General features: G+C 39.5%; 1 protein-coding gene across 3 annotated transcripts; it reads right to left on the reverse strand.

Moving 5' to 3' along the window:
• Window positions 1–1,781: 1,781 nt before the first annotated feature.
• Window positions 1,782–21,155, reverse strand: NAP1L1 (nucleosome assembly protein 1 like 1). Of its 3 annotated transcripts, XM_075209557.1 has the most exons (16): window positions 21,030–21,155; window positions 16,422–16,457; window positions 15,557–15,642; window positions 13,904–14,006; window positions 12,119–12,260; window positions 9,325–9,405; window positions 8,676–8,804; window positions 7,496–7,567; window positions 7,094–7,233; window positions 5,867–6,012; window positions 4,887–4,906; window positions 3,883–4,005; window positions 3,660–3,692; window positions 3,470–3,520; window positions 3,209–3,239; window positions 1,782–2,456 (listed from the first exon to the last, which is right to left on the reverse strand). In XM_075209557.1, exons 2-15 carry the CDS (start codon window positions 16,436–16,438, stop codon window positions 3,234–3,236), a joined length of 1,149 nt encoding a protein of 382 aa, XP_075065658.1. In that variant the 5' UTR covers window positions 16,439–16,457; window positions 21,030–21,155; the 3' UTR covers window positions 1,782–2,456; window positions 3,209–3,233. The 3 variants fall into 3 exon arrangements, with proteins under 3 accessions (XP_075065658.1, XP_075065657.1, XP_075065656.1); XM_075209556.1 differs by lacking the exon at window positions 3,209–3,239 and having other exon boundaries at window positions 8,676–8,801; XM_075209555.1 differs by lacking the exon at window positions 3,209–3,239.
• Between the last annotated feature and the right edge of the window lie 4,933 nt (window positions 21,156–26,088).

The following is a 26,088-nucleotide window of genomic DNA, read 5'->3' on the forward strand; positions in this document are numbered from 1 at the left end:
CTATATTCTTACCAAAAACATTTGTTGGTACTTCCCTCATTGACGCTATGATACACATGGAGGAGTAGACCCTCCAGGCTGTCTTTTTCCAGTACAGCCCTACCCAAACACCTGGTAGGCCTGGCTCATTACGAAGACACGCATTTCCTCTCAAGTTAGGCTGGGAGCAAGTCTTTCAAAAACCTTGGGTTGACATTGAGTCCTACAGCATACTTCATTTGCCTTTCTAAGGCCCTGCTACCTACTTCCCAACCTCTCTCCTGAATATCTGGGGCAGAACTATGGTACCACTGCAATCTTTGTCCACCAACCTCTCTTATCTCAGTTTCCAAGTTGCCCCCTCATTGTGATCTCTCTAATTGGTCGCATGAAGGTATTTTCTCCCTTGCACATTTCTTTGGGACCTGGGGTCTCCTCCTTTACACAACTACAGGATAAGTTTAACATCCCATCTAAAGACTTTTAGAAATACATGTAGCTGTCACCTCTCGTGTCAAGATTGCCCTTTACACCCAACCTTGCCTCTGTCACGCCAAATTATCTAGAGGGACTAATAAAGGCAGTATCACCTTCTGGTACCAACATTTATTGTGTCTCATACCTTAATATGCTGCTCAGTGTAAATGGGAATTGGATCTCAATGTTGCCCCTTTCTCCAGGGCAACATCTATGGTCACCTCTCTAAAATAAAGTGTGCTAGCCACATCTTGTACAGGACTTTACTCCTGCCCGCTTACTGAACTTCTGGCACAACTGTGGGGCTATAGGAGATATTACGCACGTGTTCTGGACGTGGCCCATCATTCAACCGCTTCGGTAAGAGACTTTTGATTTAGCCTAAAAAGGTCACCTCCATATCCTTGACCCCCAACCCTGCTTATTGTCCATGTATTCCCCGACAACTACCCAAATATTACTGGGATGCCTGAGGCCACATTTTGGTAGCTGCTATGGCGAGAATAGCACAACTCTGAAAAACCCCATGCCCGCTACTATCCGTAAAGTTATTGCAGAAATCCATTTCCGTTTTGCTATGGAGACACAGAGCCCCATACTCTCTAACACCACCTTCCCCCAACGTTAAGGGGATGCTTTGGCAGGAGTTCAGAACGGATGGGGAAGGTTCCAGACTTGAACTTCCCCCTGAGGTCAACCGTTCCCTTTACTCTTGGCCCAGTAGTCACATCTTAGCTATCCAGTTGAAATGCCACTAATTGGCTAACTCCAGACCCTCCACTGTGACTGCCCTGCTTCATAATTAAGAAAGCAATTTTAGTAATTTGTCATTGATTTTAGAAATACACAGATTGTTATACAAGTTGAACTATTTAATGTACCATGTACAAGATTGAATATATATTGTAACAATGTGTATGAAACTTTAAACATCTGAAAACCCATATAAAATTCATATTAATGCAGACAAGAAGTAGCAGTGAACGCGAAGAATTGAATGATAATATAGTACAAAGTACTGCAGTAGGTGTGCCTTATGTACAACAGTTTTCATATGTGCACCAAAATAAAACGAAGTGCTGTTATTAACACCCACATGTGCATTATTTTACATGCTCTAATTTCAATGGGTCTACAAAGCTTAATGTGCTGGAGTCAGACAGTACAATATACCTGGCAAGTTAGACTAAATTCCCTCATTTTCAGCACTCCTATGCCTAGGCCCCTTCTAAAGTGCAGTTATGAGCCATTGGTCCGTTATTGGTATCTGTTCCCAGGGAGTAGTTTTAATGAATATATAATAAAATTAAAAGAAAACACACCACTTTCTGAAAATACTAGGTTTTATTCACACCCCAGTGGTAAACAATAACCTTGTTATGTTGACCAGCAGACTGCTTTGTAGATCACAGTTACATACAATACAAAAACCCATAGCATAAACAAGCAGACATGATCAATGGACATGGTCTGATTGCAAATTCATTGAAAGGGAAAGCTCTTTAATGTACCATTTCCAAGGCAATAACTATTACTAGAACAAAGTCCTGAAGGCACAGCTATTGCAAGCAACTGACACCTCTTTGAACTACTGGACTGATACTTTGGTTCCTTAGGAGAGATCTAAACAAGGACTGGTCTCTGATTGCAGCTGTGAAGATTCAGAACTGCTGAGATCTACATGGCAAAAGACTTCACAACAACAAAGACTATGAAGCAGTGAAGAACATGCTTTAGGTGATCTCTGCCCCCTATTAGATACCTGGCAGGAAAGTACACTTAATACTAAGTCCAATGACCTTACCATTTAAACTGGTTTTTAAATGTTTAAATTTTATTCATTTTTTAACAAAAATTGTTTACTTTATTCTACCAAGAAGATACAAAACATAAGGCGGTAAGTAACTAATAGTTATTTAACTTATTACAGTGCAGGTAATCCTCAAGGCCACGAACACACTGCTTCATTGCTGCTTGCACTCAGCTGGATTTTGATCTTTCTGTAAAAGGAAATAAAAATGTAGCAAAAATTTTTTATTATTGCAGTTTGTTAGCCAGAAAAGTCTATGAATTGAAATACTTGTGTCAAAAGACAAAAAAAATATAATTTGGCAATATTTTTTTGGGGCTAGCCAATATACGTATTACTCCTATAATACTTTTTCTTTTTTGACATGAAAGTATTTATCATGTAAGAGAAAATAAAATATTTTACAAGATCTCCCTAACAAAACTTTGGGTCTCAAACAGCACCATATTTCACCATGTGACAATTCACCATAAGTGTGCTAATTAGACCTAAATATTTCCCTCCAGCTAGCACTACTCATATGAAATATCTAGTTGATCAGTTCTTGTTTCACTAATCACTCACATCCTGTAGCTTTTTTAAAAGTTACTGTAGAAGTTTAGCCATGTTTTAATATGTATTCTATAGTACATGTATGCCTGGCCTTTGTTTACCTATGCAGTAAAATAGGTGAACCATGCACCAAGGGTTCCAGAAGTGCAAAATGAAACTATATGCCCACTTGATATGGAACAGTCAGAACGGTTTTTATCCATTTAATACCAATTCCCACTTTTTATTAACTTTTTTACACATTTAAAATAAATCAGTTCATAGTTTAAAAACAAAGAAATTTTAACTTCAACATACAGAAATGTGCATTTTACCAGGGATTAGTGCTGGTGAGGCATAACACAAAGACCATTAGTGTATTAAAATACTCAAATGGCAAGATTTACATACCCAGGACAAGAATTCTAGACACCATTTAAACCTAGTGGGGAAAAATTTCAAGAGTACACATACAAAAATAGAATGCAGTTAATTTGTCATAAGTTAAACATAAATAGGCTGGATTTTAGGGTATTACACTTACATTACAAAGTTAGATGCATTCTAAAAGGATAAATTGATATCCACAAGATACTGGAGTACCATTTGTGAATATTGTAATATTCTGTATGTTGAAATCAGCATAATTTTTAAGTAAATGTAAGTTCTCACCTTCGGTTCATAGTCTGGATCATTTTCTTCATCTGCCTCTTCTTCCCCTTCCTACAGTGTAAACCACACACAATTACAGATCATATACTGCGTAACATATTGCAGCAGTGAATTAGAACCCAATTATACACCTATATATTGTTGAGTCTTTGGTCAGAGAAAGGAACAGCCAAAAGGGAGGAACAATTACCTCATCATCTGCCTCTTCGCCCTCTTCATCATACTGGGGAAAAAAAAAGTTAATCAGAAACATTTAAAGAATAATTGTAAGTAATATTACCAAAGTAGCCAAGATCAAACTGATAAAGCAAAGTTTGTGCACAAATAAATGTTCTTTATTTCTTTAAAGAACCACCCAATTAGGTTTAGTTTTTAAAGAAAGCTTGCATAAGAGTGAATTTTCAGTAACTCACATCATCATCATCATCTTCAATAGCTTCACCAGTGAAGTAGAGCACAGATCGAGGAATTATGCGCTCACGCAGGAAGTGCCCAATTTCAAAGTCTGCAGTAAGAATTGCTTCAGCATCATCATCCTAAAGATAAAACACCCCATTAGTTTGGAGAATAATGAACCACCAAGTTCTGTGTGTAAAAAGGCAATTAGTGATGGGAAGTTATAGCCAAAGTGCATTTACCATGCCAAGGAGAAATTTTAGCTTTGATTGTAATTCACATGTGGGGTCAAATTATGTAATCGTGGAGAAAGTTAACCTTCAAAGCAGTAAATTATGCGCTCCTTACAAATGTATCACTACTACATGGACAGTGCCATTTCACTACTTAGGAAAAAAACAAACCAGGACAATCATTAAGACGTAGACAAGGCCACCACACTACGTGCTAGATAAGGAGGTGTTTTTACCCTAATGGGCAATGGAGGAGATGTTACACTTTGGTGGGTGTCCCTCTCCTGCAATGTCCATTGCTTGTTCCACAGAGGCTGTAATTGAGGGGGATTTAAAAAGATAAAGGTGGGAGACTTCAGCATGTGCTACAACAACCTGTCTAGCCAGTTCAAAGAGTTTTGATACTGCTCAATCAACACCTTAATTAACTTAGAACAGTAAGGAATTTGCTATCAACTATCAACTTGTACAATACTATAAAAGGACCATTTGAACCCTACTTAAATATCTCAACCTATGTTTTAAAGGTGAAAATCTCAGAGGGGCCACCAACAAAAAAGTCATACCAGTGCAGGATTAGTGTTTTCCAAAATGCATGTTTAACCTTCAATGAAGGTATTCTGTGCCCACAACAAATAAGAGGCCATGTCTACCTTACAATTTTGGAAAAGAACCTGTCACGCCCCCACCACCCGCTTAAGTGCAGGATCCCCATATTAAAGTGGCCAGTGCACAAATAGGGAACAAGACAAACCCTAGGTCAATTTAAGAGCAGCAACATTACTTACCAGTTCCCCATTTTCAGGTACTAAATAGAAAGAAAAAAAAAAATGAAATATGTAAAAACACTGGAATTTGCAGGCACCAACAACTCACAAGAAAACAGGAATGCTGACAAAATGCACTTTAACAAAAAGTGCTGTGTTCACATACCACCAGGAAAGACCCATTTAAAGTGGTACCGATACAGTGAATAGACTGAACTACTAGTCAAATCTTGAGTTGAAGACAAATTAGAGTATTTTTAAAAACGTAAATGAATTCATTAATGGACACTTCACTTAGATAAGTTTATAGGAGTGGCAATGAGAACTACCTTTATATAGTTGCATCTTATTCTACAGAATGCTCTATATTCCAGTGGAATATTATAGCACTGAATATATAGAGAACTACAAGTGAAATACTGAAAAAAATATAAAATTTTTATATATATATATATATATATATATATATATATATATATATATATATCTATCTATCTATCTATCTATATCTATCTACTTAATAGGGAACACAGCAAATAAAAGGATGCACATGTGCTGAATATTAAAGAGGGAAGATCACAGCTGGATGCGATGGGGAGGGGTGGAGAAACACGTCAGCCTGTGGGATGCAAGAGCAGATTAGTTTGACAAGGGAGGCTACATACATAGTAACAGCAGGCCAATGACAGAACCTTGCAGAGACTGAGGTAGAAAGGGTGAGAGACTGAAGTGGGTGGGGAGGAAGAACCAAGAGAAGGCAAATTTTACATCCAGTGGTGCATTTTCCCCATGAAGGAAATTTAGATTTCAGAATATTCATCTGAAGACCATCGTAGTGACCCAAATCTGTCAACAAAAAGCTGCATCCAGGATTTGTCAGTGGTGTCTACAAATTACTATTGTTGAGTTTCTGCACACTGAGCCCAGGGGCACACACCATAGATGGAAGTACAAGTTTAGTACATACACTAAAGGTAACGGATGTGGCTAGGTAAACTTACCTTCGGGAGGACTGAAGAAGTTGAAGAATGAGTCATTAGGAACAGTTTTTGTTACGGTCCTTACTGTACCACGACCCTTATGTTTCTGTTTCTTCTTAATAGTTTTTAAAGTAACATTTTTGCCTTTCTTCCAGTCGATCTGGCACCTGTATAAGATAGTGCCATGCTATTACATTACATCTTAACCACCTGCTTTCTAAGATGTGCACCACTTTACATCCAATTTAAACAGATTTTACAAAAACACTGGTTTGCTAACGTCATGTGATAAGACTCCATACTTCCAAGAGGGTGAAAATTTCACTCAAGTAATTCATTTTAAAGAAAATGTGGTGTGAAGTGCATAATATATTGCCACAATCTCTGCAGACACCCAGTCCATATCGCAGTAATTGGTTATATTTAGCTGGAAAATAGAAATATTGGCCTTTTATACTGCAATGCTATTTTACAGAGAAATAGGCAGCATCTTCCAACTACAGGTACAAAGCCACCAATACACATAAGCACTACTGTTCATCTGATAACAAGTGTTATATGCAAATATTTGGCAGTTTTATAAAGGCTATACACACTGCACCGACAACTCAGCCAGATCACCACTTTCATTTCACCATACAGGTGCTTAGCAAGTGTGCAGTTCTCTTCCACTTCCAACAGAAATTGCAGACGTGAGCAATCAGATTCTAACTTTTTCCAATGATGTAGACCTCCCATTTACATGGGCACTAATTTAGTTAGATCATATGACACCGCCATAATGTTAAGTGTTAGATCAGGGTAACACTAGCCTATGTACCTTCACTGTTTATATCTTAAATTTCGCTTTTGTGGGGCAAGTACCCTGAACACAGTTCTAGCATGCATCCATGATTGGTAAATCAATTTTCTTTCACTGCACCACCCATGTTCCAAGTTTGGAAGATGGAACAAAATGGAGTTATCATTAAGTCCGACAATAATTTGTCCAAAGTAAAATTGAACAGCATGATTTGTACAACTATGCCAGAAAAAGGAAGTGCCGCTTTATTCCCCGTTTGCACTAGGAAACAGGATGACCAAGAGACACTAAAAAGTGCAAAAAAACAAACTAGAGCGCACAAATTGCTTTAAAAATACATTAAAAGACAATCCAATTTTAGATCTTGTCTAAAGATTCATTTAAATGATCTAAAATATGTTTTCAACATTAAACATAACTGTATTTGTATACATGAAGCCACTTACCCAGTACAGCCCATGATTTCTGGTCCATCAAAGGAGAAGGGATCAGATTCATCAGGCTCAGACCTCATTTTGTATGTCTTTGTTAAAACATCATTTGTGAAGAATTCATTTGTATCAAAATGGAATTCTAAGGTGAAACTCTGTGGGAAGAAGTTTTTACATGAATCTTCCTTCAACTATATTTCTTCACCTGCAAAGCCCTCTAACCCTCCTTACAAAGGCTAATAAAATAAAATCTAATTTGTACAATTTTACAGGGGTCTATTGAAACTATAAAAACAATTTCTAGTAACTTATTTCAAGCCAAATATTTAGTATAAAACTACAAAGGTTAAAGTAGTGTACTGGTGAACAACTCTGCATTAGTCAAGTAGGTGTGCGTAACTTTATGCATCAACTTACCATTGGTTGACCAATATCTGAAAATTTCACTTTTATGTCCTTTAAATGCTTCAGGATTGGCTCATCATGCTCCTTTAGAATGATCAGAGGGAGGAAGACAATGTTTAACAAGAGACTGTGCAATGACGATATACAAGAAACCTGCGTAAAGTTTTTAAACATTACATATTAATCTCAGTGCATTACTATAATTGTATGTTAATTGGCACCTCTTTGGAAGTTAAAAACACAAGTTGAGTGTATGCGTAGCACAAGAGATTATATCCATCAAATTCTGACTTGTCAAAGAATTTACTTAACCCATGCCAGGTAATTTCCAGTAGAATGTGAACACTTCTCTCCCAGAATGCCTTACATGTGGACTCAGGCTACTGAAACAGTAAGGTTCATGTGCACCAGTCTGCACATAGAACAGATTGTTTAAGAATAATTCCCCACCTCTCCTATGTAAATGTGCATTTCTCAGATGGCACTGCATGCATGGTTAATTTGTTACCTCTAATTGTGCAGAACTAGCCTATGGTGATGCCAGGGAAATTAGCAAAGTTACTTAATGAGTATTAGCTAGGACTTTATAGAACATGCAAAAAATGCAATTGCACACCTTTTCCTGGGGAGATGACAATTCACAAATTGTTTTCTAATTTACATGGAAGGTCATGGCCTGCTAATGAAGTTTACACAATACAAGCAATAGGAAACAAAAAAGCATTTGCATCAGTCACCTACCAAACAACCTCTCTATATTCACAGAAGATATATTTTATTAAGTTTATGTAAGGGATGTTGAAAGGGCATCAAGTGGTGAAGCTACACAACCTTTACAAATGATGCCCAACTTAAAGCACCCCTTACCTTCCATCCACCTGCAATTCCTGCCCTCCAAAAACTGATTCTACATTACAAATGTGATCAACACTGTCACCATAAGGCAAGACCAGTGCCAAGTTACTGATCATTTGCGCCAAGGTTTTTTGTAAACAAAAAAAACCCCACACATTTAGTGTATTAAATACACTAATTTTAGTATGAAATCATGGTGATTTTTTGCAAATAATTCACAAATTAGCATCATTAATTTTATAGAACACTAAAAGGCTATTTTATGACAACTTCAAAACAAAAACAGTTTAAGAGATCCAAATGTATAGCGGAAAATAAATAAATGTTGAAAACTTACCTGGACCATGTCGCTTAGTAGATCAACATTTTTAAATACAGTTAACCAGAATTCTGGAATTCCTTTGGGATCTTCTTTTTCTTCATCTTTCTTTTCCTCTTCAAGTTTTGCTTTCTCTTTCAGATCCTCCTTGATAAAAAGACACTGCTAAATCTCCCATATTACCAAGTGATGTAATATTGTAGACTGTGTGAATTACAAACCCAAGACTATCTGGCAGTAGGGAGATTTTAGGCGTTTAGCTTAATACCTACAGACTAATCTTACACTTAGAACCAGTGAATGGGGCAGTTTCTTGCATATTGAGGCACATCCCAAATCTACTTCATGCATAGGAGTACAAAACAATACCAAGCAATAACCACTTTCTTTCTAATCGGCATAACAGTTAAAATTCCCTGGCAACCTCTGGATACCCAAGTACAATATGTCCATGGCACCCAAATTACAAGTGTCCAGACTCAACAATCTCAAACGCAAAAGAAAGCAACTTGGTTTTAAGAACGCTTGTTCCTGGTGAGACATTGATAGTCTGAAAATTGGCTTAGTTATGAAGAACCGAAAGTACTAGAAAGTCAACACTAGAAAGCCAGCATAGTGCCATGTTAAAAGTCAACTACATAACGAACATTTACAGCTGATTACTCACTGATATTTCTTCATCTTCATCTACTTTCCACTCGCACTCCTCTTCTGTTGGCTCATATGTAGCATTTATGATCTCACTTCTCTAGAAGATATAAAATTAAGCAGATGAAGTGGGAAACAAAATAATGGTATTTAATTGCCATGTATTACTTTACCCAAGGCTTTAGAGGGACACAGATTGGTTAGGTTTACCCTTGACGCAGGGACAATAAACTAGTCAAACTATCCTCCCTATAAACTGATCTGGTCCTTCCTCAGTTCTCAATTGACCAAGTAAGGAGAATTTTTTGCACACAAAATAAAAGCAATAGGGAGTCTAGTAACCCCAATACAGAAAAAGCTTGATTAGTTTCAACAATCAAGCAGTGGGGTTAACTGAGGAACAACATCCCTTCTTATATCATTCATAAGAGGAAATTAAAGCAATGGAATTTGAGTCCTAAAAAGATCTGCAGGCTGCACATGCAAGCCTCCTGTGGGATTTCTAGGGAGAGGGCACAGTTATGGCATCATTAGGTCTGGGTTGATGTGAAAGTTGTGAAAAGTGTTAGGTTGGACTGAGGAAACCTTACACAGCTTGTTTTCATTAAATATGTCAGATAGAGATAAAAGTGGAAGAGATCAGCTAGATTAGAATTTCACAAAGACAAAACAGGTTTGGAGAGGAAGGGACCCCTCAGGAATCTACCAGGTGAGAAAACTAATGAAGACAAAAGTAAGAGTCTTGAAGGACTTTCAGAACCAGCTTCCAGAGATCTGAATGGCTGTCGAATAGTCCTCTCCTTCTAAAACACTAAGTGGCACCAAAGGGTGCCAAAACAAAAAGCAGATAGCCAGACATTTTCATAACCCACACTGGAATAGCAAAAATTAAATAAATAAAAATATCTAAAAAAACTTGGCAGGAAAACTCCATTCCTTACAGAAGTAGGTTTTCAAAACTATGAGACGAATCAACAAGGCAACTTCAGTGCCTACAGCATGCATCTTAAAAATGGATTCTTGAGTAGTAGTCCTAATGTTAGGTCATTGCCAAGAAAAATAAAATGTCCAAAAGACATGATTGGCCAAAGGAACGCACCAATGAGTGGTGAGTTGGGGTCAAATTGAGGTGATGTCTGCATTCCTTGTCTGACCTTCAATAGGCTGCACATTACTGCCAAAGCATTAAAAAGTAACACCAGTGTTTAAATTAAACTTCCTAGGCTATTGGTACACTATGGGGTATACTGCCGTTTAGATAGCAATATCATTAGATCTCTAGGAACTCCTAAGGTCTTAAAATAGAGAAATTCCCTGGGCACATGAGCAGACAGCTCAGCAACTCAGAAAAAAGACATTTTATTCCTGGTTACTGCAAATGTTCCCCTGCAATGGCACTCCCTGTCTGGACAGATTATTCTGACCTTCAGAAATGCCCAGATACCCAAGGTCAAGGAGTGGGCCTACATCACCAAATGCATTTTGAAGGAAAACTGCTCCCCATGTCGAGACTAGCACCCATGGGTGGAACTGGGTCTCTCCATTATCATAGGGTATGGATGGATATATCCTAATGCAGGTTAGGAAGTCACACTGGGTTCTTGTAGGCCATTTGGTAATATCTCCGACACCAATTCAATAAGGATCACATTGCATAGAGCATGAGACAACACTTACAGGTTTGAGACTATGGTTCATTAGTTCCAGCTGTTGAGCATTCTGAAGGAATGTGGAAAAAAATTGTCCAGAACCATGAAGGTATAGCGGTTCAGTATTTTTATCATAACATAAGGGGCCCAGATAACAAGATAGGTCACTGCTGGCTAATCTTCACATATGAAAGGGAGCACCCAAGCAGAGACAAAGCAGCACTTATCCTGATATGGAGAGTTGGAAGAGACATTCTTTATGTCAAGGACACCAGAAATTCCCCTTTCCTCATGGGCAGAGTGAGGGTGTTCAGATCCAAAAACTTCCCACTTTATTCAGTTCCTGGTGCCACAGTTAAAAACGGTTATACCCAATTCAGGGCAGGTAGCCACAGCATCCTGTCTCATTTAAAATGCAAAAGGGAACTTGTGGTATCTGAAAGGAATTGTGGTACATATTTATAGCTATAAAGTCACAGCACATGAGGATTCCCACACCAAATTTCAAGATACGGTACAAAATAGCTTAGACCCAACCATTGCACTGACGAATTAAAGAGCTGGTGTCAGGAAAGGTGCAGAGACTACTGTGAAACCTACATTGCCATGGGATATTCAGCCCTTGTATGTGCAGTGTGCAACTGGCTGCAGGCAGATCAAAAAGGGACAAACTGTCCATTAAGTAGTCAGTCTGGCATTTAGCAGAAATGGAAGGTTGGGGGGCTTAGAGTCACTCTGTAGACATGGGAGTCCTCAAAGTTCAACATGTCCACACCACAAAAGTGGTTCAAGACTATCCTGGCATCCTCTAACTTTACTTGCACCTACATGCTAGAAAGCAGAGTGGAGGGAAGAGGGATTTGTTACGATTCTTGTGCTCATGAACAAGTACAGCCATTTACCCAAAAGCTAAGATTAACAGTGGATAAACAGGCGGAGGTCAATCTTGAGGTGATGGCACTAGGTGCCAAGCAGCAAAGGGTACATGTGACCAGCAGTTGAGGCAGAAAAAGTGGACAAAAGGGTCAGTATCAACCCACTGGAAGAAAATTAGCTCATTTGTTTTTCAAAGCCACATCTCATATGGTTAAACCTAACTCACTGTGCTGAAGGTGAAAGAATAGACCAGACAAAAAAAAAAAAAACACAACAAACAAACATTACCTTGTCAAAGAGGGGCTGATATAAGTCTGCATATTTCCTCTCCAACGCATGGACCTCTTCATAGAATTTAGCTTCAATTTGTGCACACTTTACTTGAAGATTTTTAAGTGCATTCACTCTTCTTTTTACTACTTTAGGCAAGCTATGGGAAACAAAGCATTGAAAATATTGGACTAAAGCTACTAGGATTGACAAATATTTAAGCTTTTCTTTACAAAGACTGCATTTGGCACTAAATGGAGCGACACAGACACAGACACAGACACATATCATTTTCTGTTCTATGATCAAAAAACAATACTAAAAAAAAAATGAGGCTGTTTGCATAAACCAAGATTTTAATTTTTTTTTTTTTTTTTTTTTAAAACCCTCAAAAACCACCCCCAAACCATTGAGGAGCATAACAAACCTACTATGTGGTACACCAAGCATATTGCTATAACCAGAATAAAATGCACCCAAACAATTCATTATAAAGTGCTGGAACACGGGTGTAAGTACCCTTACTCAAGTTAAGTGATGACTACAAACATTTAACAATGAAGTAACTTTTTCCACTAGAAGCAGGCAACCTGTGAAACACTGCAGTTTATGGACTTGCGATTCCCAATGCTCATGAAGTCAGTGAATAAAGTCAGCTTTCACCCTGAAAATGTGGCTACCAGTATTCTGGAGGTCTAGTACTGAAAAGTATATTCAGTAATGACACTCTTCCACTGAACAACTCCTTAAAACAATATGGTCCATCTTTAAACACTGGAGTGTTGGAATTCCCATTTATTAACTTATGTTCATGGGTAAGCCAAAAATGGTGCATTTTCCAGTTTTGCAAAGTGTTATAGAACTTTTGATGGTACTGACTCCTAGTGACAGAACTCCCTTAGTGTATGGAGAAGTGTTTTGTTTCAATAAGGTCCACAGCTCCGTGGTAAATCTGTCTGCTAATTTTTCTTTTTTGTTATCTAGTTAGAGCATTGAGTTCGATATGTTTAATTTTAAGATCTGACCTAAAAAGGCACAAAACCATTTCCTCTTGACATTGGTATCACAGTTAGGATACTGTGTACCACATTTTATGGATTTGGCAATACATGCATTCAATACACAAATATGCATTTTTGAGAGACAAATCTAGACATCAATTAGTGTGGATGACATGGTCATTACAAGGTACCCGATCAGCTAGCATATCTACTATATCAGGTGAGGGAGCAGACCTGAACAGTTTCAATGCCGCAGCAAAATCTTACTGGAGGCCTCAAAGTAGCCAAAATATAGATCACTCACTTTACATTAAATCCATCTACCAAACAATATTTGCTCAGCATTTAAGGGTTTCAAAGATTAATTCTCTAATAATTATGAAGGGGGGTGGGAGAAATGAAGTGTAGCCTGACTGGGAACACTTATGCAGTAACACAATGCAGTATGATTGGAATCTCACATGACTGAGGTTTAGGGTAGACCTGATCTGTCCCACTACAGGAGTTACATGCTCCTGAAGTATAAGACTCCATTACCCCAATTTGACTACCAACTAAGGATCTGCGCAGTATCTTTACACTCAAGGAAGATTGAAGTAGCATGCATATGGAAATGTGATCAAACAGGAAAGCTTCCCATTGGCAAAAATGTTCCCATGACGTCCAGTTCATGCTGCTTGGTTTTACCAAAACCAAATATCTGTAGCACAGAGCACACGTGACTAAAACATAACTGAATTAGAGCAATCCAATTCAGGATGACAAATATGTTACTTATTTTAAAGTCAAAAGTGAAACTTGCCTTTCAATGTATCCTGTAGGAGTACCCACAAGGTCATCTAGTCTTTCTTGAAGAGCAGCAAGAATCTGAGGATTCTGCATCATTTGGGCAGTCAATTGTCTAGCTGAAATAGAAGTATTTACGTAATTATAAAGCAATAGAACATACATTTTATGAAGCATACATTAAGTTTTTAATAAATTACATGTGAACATAATGCAACCCATGGTTCCTCAAGTTTGGTGTGTATGGCCCATTTTAGACCAATGTCCAATTACAGATCCTATATAAATCAGCTGGTCTACTTAAGTGCAACCTGAAAACCAACCTTGCCCACTTTGCACGCCAATAGAGCAATGAGTATTGAAAATCATGGTGGGCCCTTACAATGGACACAAGCTCAGGGAGGGTGGAAGTGCACCATGGTCCAAAATGGTTCGCCATTTACTGTGGCGTCATCTGTACATGCAACCACACTCCCCATCTGCAAATACACAGCAGCAGGCTCTGGGCTCAATAAGGGGGCAAAAGTATTCTCTGGTTCCTGCAATTTAAAGCCAAGCCACCCGATCATTGCATTCTGTTCAAAGCGATCATCAAGTACAGTTCGTTGCAAAAGCTTATACTTCTACACTGATCTCTCGTAGAACTTCTTGCCATCACAAGATTTCCCTTGAAGGAAAGACCAGGAAACTTCATCAAGACCTGTCTCATATCTCTTGTCTGCAAGTATATTGTGCCAGTGCAACAATGATCATACAGTGCCTTGCATGTTGTGCGCAGGTTACACTGAATCAATCAATGCTAGCAATAGGGTAGACTTAAAGAGAGTTCCTACAATACTTAAGTGCTGAAAGAAACAAATACTCTGATGGCATGATCATTATAAGTCATACACTACATAAGATACCCATTTGGCAAACCTCAGATGAACTAGGTGCCATTTTGGGCTATCTTTCTTGTGTTGCACTTATTGGGGGGGTCAAAGTAGCTATGGAACAGAAGTAGGTTTGCCTGTTTTACTACATACACATAAGAGATTATTTACCATTACAAATTTAAAAAAAAAAAAGTTATGTCCTAAGAAAGGAAAAGATTCTGTGTAACACAGCAAAATGTAAAAGTGGTCTAGTCAAAACCTCAGGCAGGTCTTGGCAGGGGTGAAGGGGACTAATGAGGCACACCAACATTACATGGTTTTGAAAGAGTTATATTACTACTTGTTAACATGTGAAGTTTGAGAACTATGCCAAGATAACTGTAGCAAACATTTAGAAACATTTCACACTTACAGTCATGTGTAGCCTGCAGTGTTTCAAGCAGCTATGATTGGGTGTGCACGACTTCGCAGCCTGTATAATTGCAGGACACCATTGATCATAAATGTGTAGGAAATAGGTTCCAGGTAAGAAACTTATTGGTGTTTAGCGCACACGTTAAGGGCCATATAGTTCAGGAGACAATGGCACCACACAGGTGCAGAGATCTATGTAACTGAACTAAATATACACAAATTGTATTTTTGGGCTAATTGCCAACTCAGATGATTCAGCAAATGTAACAAAAAGAATTCCTTTCATGTGTAAACTTTAAATAGCCTTTCCAATTGTATGTATCCACCAGGAAGTGGACCAGTTTGCTTTTCAAATTCATACTGATACATCATATTGATACCTTTACTGTTAGCATCCTCCCCAGTTTCTTCTTCTTCAACTTCTTCTACGTCTTCCATATCCTGTTGATCAAGATCTGTCTCTTTGCTGCAAGGCAAAAAACATTATGACATTTAAAGTAAATGCTATGTCCACCCTAATAAGTGTACAGGACACAGTTTTCAGGGAAATAGTCTAACTTTTCCATTTAAATCACATTTTTGTGACATTTCCTAGGGATTTGTAGCCACAATAATTGTGCTAATAGTGACCCAAAAGCTTGCTGCAGACCAAGAGAAACTCAGCCTGCTCCTAGTGACCACTGAAAATGCAACTTTAAGGCTTTGACAAGGCAGCCCTGAAACATGTGAAAACACTGGTTACCCAAGTGCAGTTACACATACTTTGTTTGGCATTTTTGACTGGGCACCTTAATCACTATCTTTATACATGTTCTGTGTAGTTCTTCTATTATTGGGAGTTTTTTTTAATTTTTAGTTTTTAACACACATTTACATAGGAAGCAATTGCAGCGTTAACTGCACATGGCTCCACACCATGCATGGGAATGATTTGATAAATCATACCTGCTTTTCTACAGTCCTCTCCAGCCTAATGTGTAATAGCACAGCTGTAGGTTCTACCTTAATCATGTCACTAGTTGCCAATGAACTGAAACTAACTTCATGAATGTTATATTAATATTAGTTTAAGTGATTTTATGGGCTTTGTACATTATAAAACAAAAATCTTTAACACATGTAAGTTGACTTGAGGGTCACAGCAACATTTCATACTAGAAAACACTATACATTCACATGCTGGTACAGTACAATAAAGACATTGAGGCTCAACAAAACCTGCACAAAAGTAATAGTAATACTTACTTGTCTATGTTAGCCATTCTTTTTAATTTTTAACACCTAAAGAGAAAAATATTTATTGTGAGTTTTTAAGGCTTCGTCCTAAATAAAAGCACCCCAACAGGCAAATCACACATCCTTTTTCACACCCATGACTACAATGGAGAATTCACAATACTATGCATCAAACAGCAGCTTCTTGTTCTAATAAAACTATGAATCCATAACTTATGTGCCTACATTACAAGTAAGCCCATCAGCATGTTTGTTTAAAAAGAGCACATGGGATTATATAATGACACAGAATTTTCCATTAGGAAATACTTGAGGCCAAGAACAGCAAAAAAAAGAAAAAAAAAAAAAAAAAAAAAGAAAGGTATTCATTGCTACCCACAAAGCTTTATTGCTTAAAGTGCCTGTCAACCTGTTTGTGCATCATATTCTGTACTGTGTACCTCGGAGAGAATTATTAACAGCTTGCTGTCAAGCTTCAGACAATGCTAGTTTCCTGTCCAGCACAGCCTCGACCTGTGACATATGGAAGAAGGCATTCTAGGAGCACAGTATAGTCTGGATACCAACTCAAGCATTTGTGCATGTCTCAGGCAAACTGGGAAGAGGAACCAGTTTATTTTCTTTAAAGAAAAACCGTAGCTGCAATCAGATAGGTTTTTAATATAGCTTTGCAAGCATTTACACAATAGTCAATGCTGCTTATGTTTAACCCTAGCTGGCAATTCTAGCAATGCTAATTAAGCGATGTAAAATCTACTGATAAGTGAGCAGTGCAGTTGTAGGTGTTATTCAAGTCATATGACCAGCTTCCTTCTGTGCTTTTTAGCCTTATAATAATCAGGTAGAGATGTTTTGGTGCATTTATAGTATTATATTCAGCGCTATAGCAGACAGTATTAACAATGGCCAATTTAGTCACAGGTGGAAATGATCCAGACATTACTCCTCCTTGCCAGTGTGGCAGGATCACTTCAGGCTGCATTAATAGATGCAACTGATGCTGGAAGAGGGCAAGCATATAGGCCAATAGGAGTCTTCCAAAGATAATACTAATTCACAAGTATGTACATTTCAACCAGAGATAAAAGTGTGACCAATACATACATATCTTAATTATAAATTAATTTTGACAAAGATTTGACAGGTTTATTATGAGGCACTGGCACTGCATAATTCCTTTCATGTGGAAAGGAGTGGAAACAACTCTGTCTGCAGAGGAAAAGGCTAAGCAGCACATAAGGAAGCTAGGAGGAATAGCAAAAGCATTTACTACAGTTGCAAGGGGGCATATACAAGTAATCTGAAGGTGGAAGAATCATGTAAAAGCAACAGAAGTGCAGAAGGTATGAAGGGCAAGTTACACCTTTAAACAATAAACAGGGTGGTCTATAAATGTAGAAACATCCTTTTAGGAAACATTAATCAAGATGGCCAACCATACAGGCCACATACCCTAAAAAGTTTTCCAAACCCAGACCATGTGTAGACACTGGATTAATATTGCCCTACTCATTTCTGTTTTAAAAGGGTGTTCACATCATCATTTATTTATATAGCGCCACTAATTCCGCTGCGCTGTACAGAGAACTCATTCACATCAGTCCCTGCCCCATTGGAGCTTACAGTCTAAATTCCCTACTTTAGACACACACAGACAGAGGGAGACAGAGACTAGGGTCAATTTTTGATAGCAGCCAATTGACCTACCAGTATGTTTTTGGAGTATGGGAGGAAACCAGAGCACCCGGAGGAAACCCACGCAAACACAGGGAGAACATACAAACTCCACACAGATAAGGCCATGGTCGGGAATCGAACTCATGACCCCAGGGCTGTGAGGCAGAAGTGCTAACCACTAGGCCGCTGTGCTGCCCTGTTCACATACTTATGGACCACCCTGGATATATAAGTAGCCCAGTTCTCGACAAGATAGCCTTCGCATCAGTTCAAAAAATGCAAGTATTTAACTAGAAAAATTTAAACATATGGCCAATACATAGCGAGTAATAAGTGCTCGTTTATAAGTGGATGAGTGCATTAGGTTTTTTCCAGTCATAGCCATGCACTTACAACTGACAGGAATGTTCTAGCAGTGAAGACTGGGAGGGACAATCAAATTACCACTAGACAATATAGTAAATGCAGCGTTCCTGACTTAACAGCCATGTCTAGCCAGGGGTCCTACTTACTACATATACCCTATCCTTTCCTAGGGTCAGCTCTCCTTTACTGGTTACCAAGATGGTTTCAAAGCGCAGTTATATTCTGGTAAGGTAGATGCAAATGTAGGCAATAAGTATCTATTGAATATTAGTTAAGTCCACAAAATGGCTATCAACGGTTACAGGAAACTTATTTAAACTACACAAAATCAGAAGTCTTAGATTAATATTTACAGCTATTAACATTCAGAAATATGTACATTTACACAAAAAATATCAGCAAAATGTTACCATTACGTACATATTAACTTAAATATAATGTAGTGTTAACAGAAACCGTATCTCTAGACATTGTTTAGATTTAAAATAAATAAAAATGCTCAAGCTTAAAACTACCTTTTACTGCAGAGATTTGTAACCTAACCTACCACCCTAACTGAACAGTGGATACATGGACTACCTCTGCTAAAAATCAGGCCCACCAGCAGGGAAGGCCACATAAGAGTTGTCTGGCCTGCCACCATTCATTCTATGCCACTGAAAAGTCTCAGTCAATGATATTGGTGCAGTGTCTTCATTATGCCACTTCATGACCACCACTAAATCACATGCTCAGCTGCAAAATCAGCAGACATATGCGCGATTGGGACTCAAATAAGACTTCACATTAAACTAATGGGGACAAGTTTGTTCTCACGTTATTTTTAGTCAATTTATATTGGACATTAAAAAAATTGTATACACATAATTATAAACATAAATTGTATACACATTTATATACAATATATAGATAATAGTACACCCCACTGACATTTGACACCACAAAAACTGTAAACACAAATTTGCACTTGGAGTTGTTGTAGCCAAGGCCAGGTTTAAGGAGACCAAAATAAAATCTTGAGGACATGTTAGTAGATGCAATTAATGTGACAATAGGGTACTCCTGAAGTATACTCTGACAAAGTAGGCTTGCTGTTCTAAAACATGATAAAACACTAGTGTGACATTTATACAACAGAATATATGCCTTTCACAAGAACCTCCCATTTAGAAATTACAAGTTTACCCATAAAACACCAAGCCAAATTTAAACTGTAGTTCCCAGAATACCTGCACATGTATGAACCACCACAACTCGTATGTTTAAGGCCATGCTGTGATTTTTACCATAAACTAGGATCATGCAAAATTGGCTACAGGTAGCATCAGTGAATGCTACCAAAACCCCCATAAACAATTCTATAAGTTAAAACCCCTCATGGGCCCATCTATCTGTGTACAATGTTCACCAACACTTGTCTACAAGCATCAGTTTTCTATTGAAATTAATCATGTAATATTCAGCATGATATTTGGAATCAGTAGAGTTTGCTTGGGGGGCTCAACTGGCAGTGGACATGAGTAAACACAAGTATGCTGTGTACAAAGGGACCAAACGTTCCTGTCCACAGGCACAAATGGGTATATGGTTCAACCTCTCACGGGTTCACATGCTTAAAAATGTAAAGGCACACCAATTGCTATGCGCCTGCTATTCCCCCCCCCCCCCCCCCAAATAAGAAATTACCAAGAAAGTAACTTAGTTTTTCCACTGATCAGTCATTGCGGAGACTGTTTTGCACTTGTCTGAAAGCACTGGGACGAGAGACAAAGCTTATGAAACAGTGTGGTCCAGTGTGAAATAGAACTAAACAGACACTGTTTAGCAAGTGGCATTTTTTTTACTCAATAAGATAAATATCGCTTTAAGAAAAATGTACTCAGAACAGGAAATGGGAACAATCACAGATTCCAATCTTGCTGGAATTGAATATTTTAAAGCTAGCTCCAAATGAAAAAGGCTATATGCTAACTGCCATGTCAGTGGCGCTAGGTGTGAGACTGGGGATATCCTGCCTGCAGACATCACACAGCGGTCTCAGCATCAGTGGGCCGCACACACCACGTGGTGGAGCCTCCATGGGGTCGCGGTTTGTTCAGGCAGGAAGAGAGCAGCATACCGCCGCAGAGCTGCACAGGAGGGGCCGCACTACATCCCCTCGCAGATGCGATCAATACAGCAACACGTGCAGCGCTCTGCGGCCGCCTGACATTGAAGCGCTGCGTGTATCTACGCCACTCACACAGCACAGGCCGCCGATGCTTCCCGTACTGCTACCCTGTTGTCCGGGCACCAGCTACGCCCGGGGCGTTCCCAAAGCCCCCGCCAGCATCCACACTGCCAGGGAACATGCCCACCTGCCTTCCATCAGCCGAGCCCTGTCATGTCAGCATGACACCGGCCCGGGTGCTGCTATGAAGTGTGGGCAGCGGCCTAGGCTCGAGCCAGCGGTACCGTTACCAGCCTATGGGTAACAGAACAAAGCTCCCCGGGTGCCGCATACAGTGTCCCGCCACACATATAACACGGGTCTCTGCTGACAGCAGACTCCGCCTGCTCGGGAAATGCTCTTACCGGGGTGACAGAGAGAAGAATCCGCTGCCGCCGCGCAGTGTCGGGAGACAGGAGGAGGGAGCGCCCCTCTAGGATGGCGGCAAAATAATAAGAGGAGCAGAGATCCCGCCGCTCGCGCTCATATAGAACAGGCAGCGTCAGCACGTACTTCCCCCCTCCGTTCCCACGGCAACGAGCGCCGGCTGCCCTTGGTTCGCGCGCGTCTCGGGAGGGCGTATCTGGGCGCGTGCAGTTGTCTGAGCTGTCACCAGTGCGTGCGGCCTTAACCCCTTGTTAGCCACACACCGACCAGTGTGCTGGTGATTGTACAGTGGACAAGAAATGTCAGCACGCAGGATAGTGGTTTGCTTCGTCATGAGACTAGTAACTGATTTGTCAATATGGCCGCTCAAAGTCATCCAGCGATGGCATGGAAGGTTTATTACACTGAGTGTACATTATGCTAAAAAGACGCATACTTTCTCCCTGGGTCCCTAGTAATAATTACTGCAAACCTATACTTTTCACCATAGTCTGTTTCTTCTGATTGTAGTAACCTCAGATTATAGAAGTTGTTCACTTTGTGTTGAGACTATCATAGGTGGAAACTTGCTGTAATCAATCACACTCTATTGTGGGGACAGGTTTATTGTGACAGATGTTTAATTATTTACTATCACTGGCCCTCCTTGTGCTGTTAATTACAATGATGATGTCAATTCCTGCCTTCCTCTATTTGTAACACGTGTTATACTCAACCCAAAGAAGTTCCCACCTATGCAAATTAGTGAGCATCCCACCTCTGGGAGTTAGACCTGTACTGTCCCCTGATTCCCCTCATTCCCAGGTAGAATGAAAAATCATCCTACTAAGGGAACCATTTATCCTTTGGCAGCTCTGTTTTACTCTTTCCTATAGTTTTGCGGATCATAAAACAGTCAGGCAAAGAACCAGAGCTGTGTGTCACCATGAAGGTTTTGTGAGCAAGAGCAATCACTGTATGTTTTTGGAGTGTTGAAGGAAACTTACACAAACACAGGGAGAACATACATACTCTACACCAGGCCTGTCCAACCTGCGGCCCTCCAGATGTTGTGAAACCACAAGTCCCAGCATGCCCTTCCATCTATCAACAGGTTGTCTACTGGCAAAGCATGCTGGGACTTGTAGTTTCACAACATCTGGAGGGCCGCAGGTTGGACAGGCCTGCTCTACACCGATAAGGCCATGGTCGGGAATCGAATCATGACCACAGTGCTGTGTGGTAGAAGTGCTAACCACTAAGCCACAACGCTGCCCACCTGAATTTCTTCCCTTTAAAATGTTCCTAGTCGGTTGCTGAGCTGAGTCTTCCCCCCAGGCTAAAATTTACCAGCCCTCCCCTGTACACAACATAAATTACAGTGCTGGAAACCAAATCTATTAAATATAAATCAGTTCATGAAAATATTTAGAAATGTATATACTTTATTAAAACAAAAAACATATAGTCTAAAATCTATGTAATAAATCCCCCTAAGTAAATAACATTCTTATTATTGCATAATTCAGAAATTACATCTATCTTCCAACTAAATTCTATTCAGCATCTCCATATAATGAATCTGAGTTTGGACACATATAAAGGATTCAATAGTGCTCTGTTCATATTACTTTTCCCAGTTGGATATCCTCTGTAGTATCAGTGTCTTTTTTTTATTATTATCGTTATTATTATTATTATTTTTTATTTATAGGGCGTCACAAAGTATCCGTAGCTCCGTACAAGGACAAACAATGGCACAATACAAGGTGAAACAGCACAGTACAAGTAATAGTAAGAAAGAGAGGGAGGGAGGGGAAAAGTGAGTACAGGCAGGTAACTATGGCCCAAGAGGGTGGGCACGGATGATGGGTTAAGAGTCACTGAAGGGAGCGGAGAGGAGACAGAGGGCAGAGGGACCAAGAGGAGGTGAGCTGAGTAGCTGGAGAGCGCAGTTAAAAGTGATAGGAACAGGAGGTAGGAGAGCCCTGCTCAAAGGAGCGTACAATCTAAAGGGAGGGGAGGGACAGACAGACACATTGATGAGACGGGAGAAACGGAGTCGAGGAAGGGGGAGAAGGGATGAGAAAGAGAGGTAGCCGACCGGTAGGAGTTTAGGCATGAGACTGGAAGGCTTTTAGGAAACGTGTCTTAATATTAGACTTTAATATCTGGCACAATTAGCTACCTTTATGTTACATTTGTAAAATTTTATTTATATATGCATATGATACTGTCTTAATAGATTTTCATCATGTGAAAATCACGCACCTTGCTGTATGTCCAACCAATACAATTCTTGAAAATATTTGGGCAGCACGGTGGCTTAGTGGTTAACATTTCTGCCTCACAGCGCTGGGGTCATGAGTTAAATTCCTGACTATGGCCCTATCTGTGCGGAGTTTGTATGTTCTCCCCGTGTTTACGTGGGTTTCCTCCGGGTGCTCCAGTTTCCTCGCACACTCCAAAAAAATATACTAGTAGGTTAATTGGCTGCTCTCAAAATTGACCTTAGTCGCTTGCTTGCTCTCTGTGTGTGTATGTTAGGGAATTTAGACTGTAAGCTCCAATGGGGCAGGGACTAACGTGAATGAGTTCTCTGTACAGCGCTGCGGAATCAGTGACGCTATAAAAATAAACGGTGATGATAATGATGATGATTTGGATCTTATAACTCACCTGAGAGTTTTCTGTTCAAGCCCCTTCACCCTTTGCAATTCACAACAGGATTGAATAAGTGGATTTGACAAATGATGGGAACCAGTCAACCAGGTGATACATGTACGTTAAACCTCTCATTCTGCTAATTGAATTGCATGGATGTCTCCAACTGTTTGGCATCAGGTATTGGTGGAGAAATAACTCCCTATAATTGGAGAAATAACTCCCTATAATTGCTACAGAAAGGGATAATTACTTTACTTGATGTTACATGGGAATTCACAACCTGGGATTTGAAGCAAAAGATCAAGATATATTTTCTACACAATGTATAGACCTGGACGTCCTTTCCTTTAACAGAAACGCCAGACATTCACCACGTTTACATAGTATGAATAAGGTAGTAGGTATTCTTAGGGCACATTTATATCTAGATTTCTTCTGCACTGCACATATGATTCAGTCAAATTGTCCTAAACGTGGGCAGACTAGATGGGAAAGCGGTTGTTGTCTGCTGTCAAATTCTATCTTTCTATGTATAAAAATCCTCCGTGATGTCATGATCATTTATTAAAATGGTAATGGTAACCCCAAAATTGGACAACTTCTTTAAATGTCAACACAGATGCCACATTTATGATGTGAATGACCATATGTAGTAACCATTGGGGTCAGTGATTCCAATTTATGTGAGGCAGTACTCTGTCCCTCCTTTAAATGTCACTTCACAACTGATATGCCAGTTAGGTTCCACATAGGGGACTCCATGATAGTGTACAAGAAAGTACCTGTACCTTTATAAGCCTATAGACCTTAACAGGCAACCTAATAGTTTTAAAGGGTCTGACATATAAATTATTTGGAATTTTAAAAGCACCATAGCATCTAATCCAATTGGGAATTTTAAAGGCATAATAGAACCCACTCATGTTACCTATGCTGCTCATTATAGCATCACAATATCAGCATCAAGTTCATGCAACCTAAGCATCAGGTAATGGTAACACTGGTCAATGAACAAGAAGAAACTACCACCCTATTGCAGAACACGCTCTGAATGCATCATTTTGGCAGTTTTATATCAAAATGAAAGGAACAATATTGATCACAGGCCCCCGGCCCTCCTGTTGTCCACCATGGGTGTAGACTTGCCTCCCAGATACAGTCATAAATAGCAACAGTGGAAGGTTAAGGTAATGGTAGAAGCAACCCTCAAATTATCAGCAGAGTAAATGAAGGATTATCTATGCAGATTGGGGTGTTTTTCATGTTTTTTTTTAGGATTGACAAACCACACCAGTTTGCTCTAATGCTCAGTAGACCATTAAAGGATACATTTTTTTAAGGGAAGTCCAATTGTTCACCTTATTCCAAAACAAGCTTGAAACAAAATACATTGGTGAAATCCCACTATTTCAAATCCAGCTTTATAAACCGGGAGTGTGTTGTTGCCAGAGCTGGTACAATATTGTGGTAATTTTTAGATATTTAATAAGAGCATGAGCATTTGTGTTTGCAGATAGCGTCAGAATCATAGGCAAGCGATGTTGCATACAGTGTTTCTTCATTCAAATCAATGTCGCATTAGAAGAATGAGTTTATAGCATCTTTTGATGTACTCTATTTTGCGAAGTTACATTTTCCTTCTCTCTTGCATCCATTTTGGGGGACATTGAAACTTTGGGGAATATGAGGCCAATGCTGGAGTTAGGCACTTAAGAGTTAATAACTCTGAAATAAAAGCTCCTCCCCGCTACAACTCCTCAACAACTGCTGCTCAGTTTAAACTAAGTGCTTTGGAGTTTGGCCGCTTTATCACAGCTGCCTCAGTCAGCTAATTTTATTATTGTAAATTATTATTGGGAGTTTTAACTGCAGCAGGGAACTGAGGCTGCTGAGTGGTGCCTTAGTCATTATTCCTCCACACTAAGGGAAAGCTCTGGCTCCTTCTGATTCATATAGGGATAGAGGCAGCCTTGCATTTCATTCCGATGCCCAACATCACTTAGGACAATCAGATTTTTACTAAATAGAGCCGGGACAGGGCAGACGACAAACCCAATGAAGGGTAGTTCCCACTAGGGACAGTTGGCTGGGGGAAGTTGTTATTTACAGTAGCCATAGTTGGATTGGACCAAAGTGGGAGGTGCATCCATGGCTAATGGCGCCTCTCCTCCTTAGCAGTGGAAAGCCTACCTGAATTCTCACAGACTATGGCAGCTTGGAGTGGTCAAGGCTTCTGTGAAAAGCCTCCTCTCCTCTCCTTAATTCCTCTCAATCTGAAAGGCTCCTGAAGGTGACATACATTATATATATATAAAACTTGAGAGCGCTTATTAAGACGCTATAGTAGGCTTTTTGTGGGCTGTGTAGTATACTGTTCTTCCGCTGCTACCA

The sequence above is a fragment of the Mixophyes fleayi genome, chromosome 4, assembly GCF_038048845.1.
Source record: "Mixophyes fleayi isolate aMixFle1 chromosome 4, aMixFle1.hap1, whole genome shotgun sequence".
Taxonomy (NCBI): Eukaryota; Metazoa; Chordata; class Amphibia; order Anura; family Limnodynastidae; genus Mixophyes; species Mixophyes fleayi.

Excerpts from the sequence above, each read along its gene's own strand:
- NAP1L1 (XM_075209555.1), bottom strand. Across the intron at positions 9,406-12,118 it reads ATCAGCCCCTCTTTGACAAG|AGAAGTGAGATCATAAATGC; the intron begins GTAATGTTTGTT and ends TATATCTTCTAG. Across the intron at positions 7,234-7,495 it reads CAGATATTGGTCAACCAATG|AGTTTCACCTTAGAATTCCA; the intron begins GTAAGTTGATGC and ends TTCTTCCCACAG.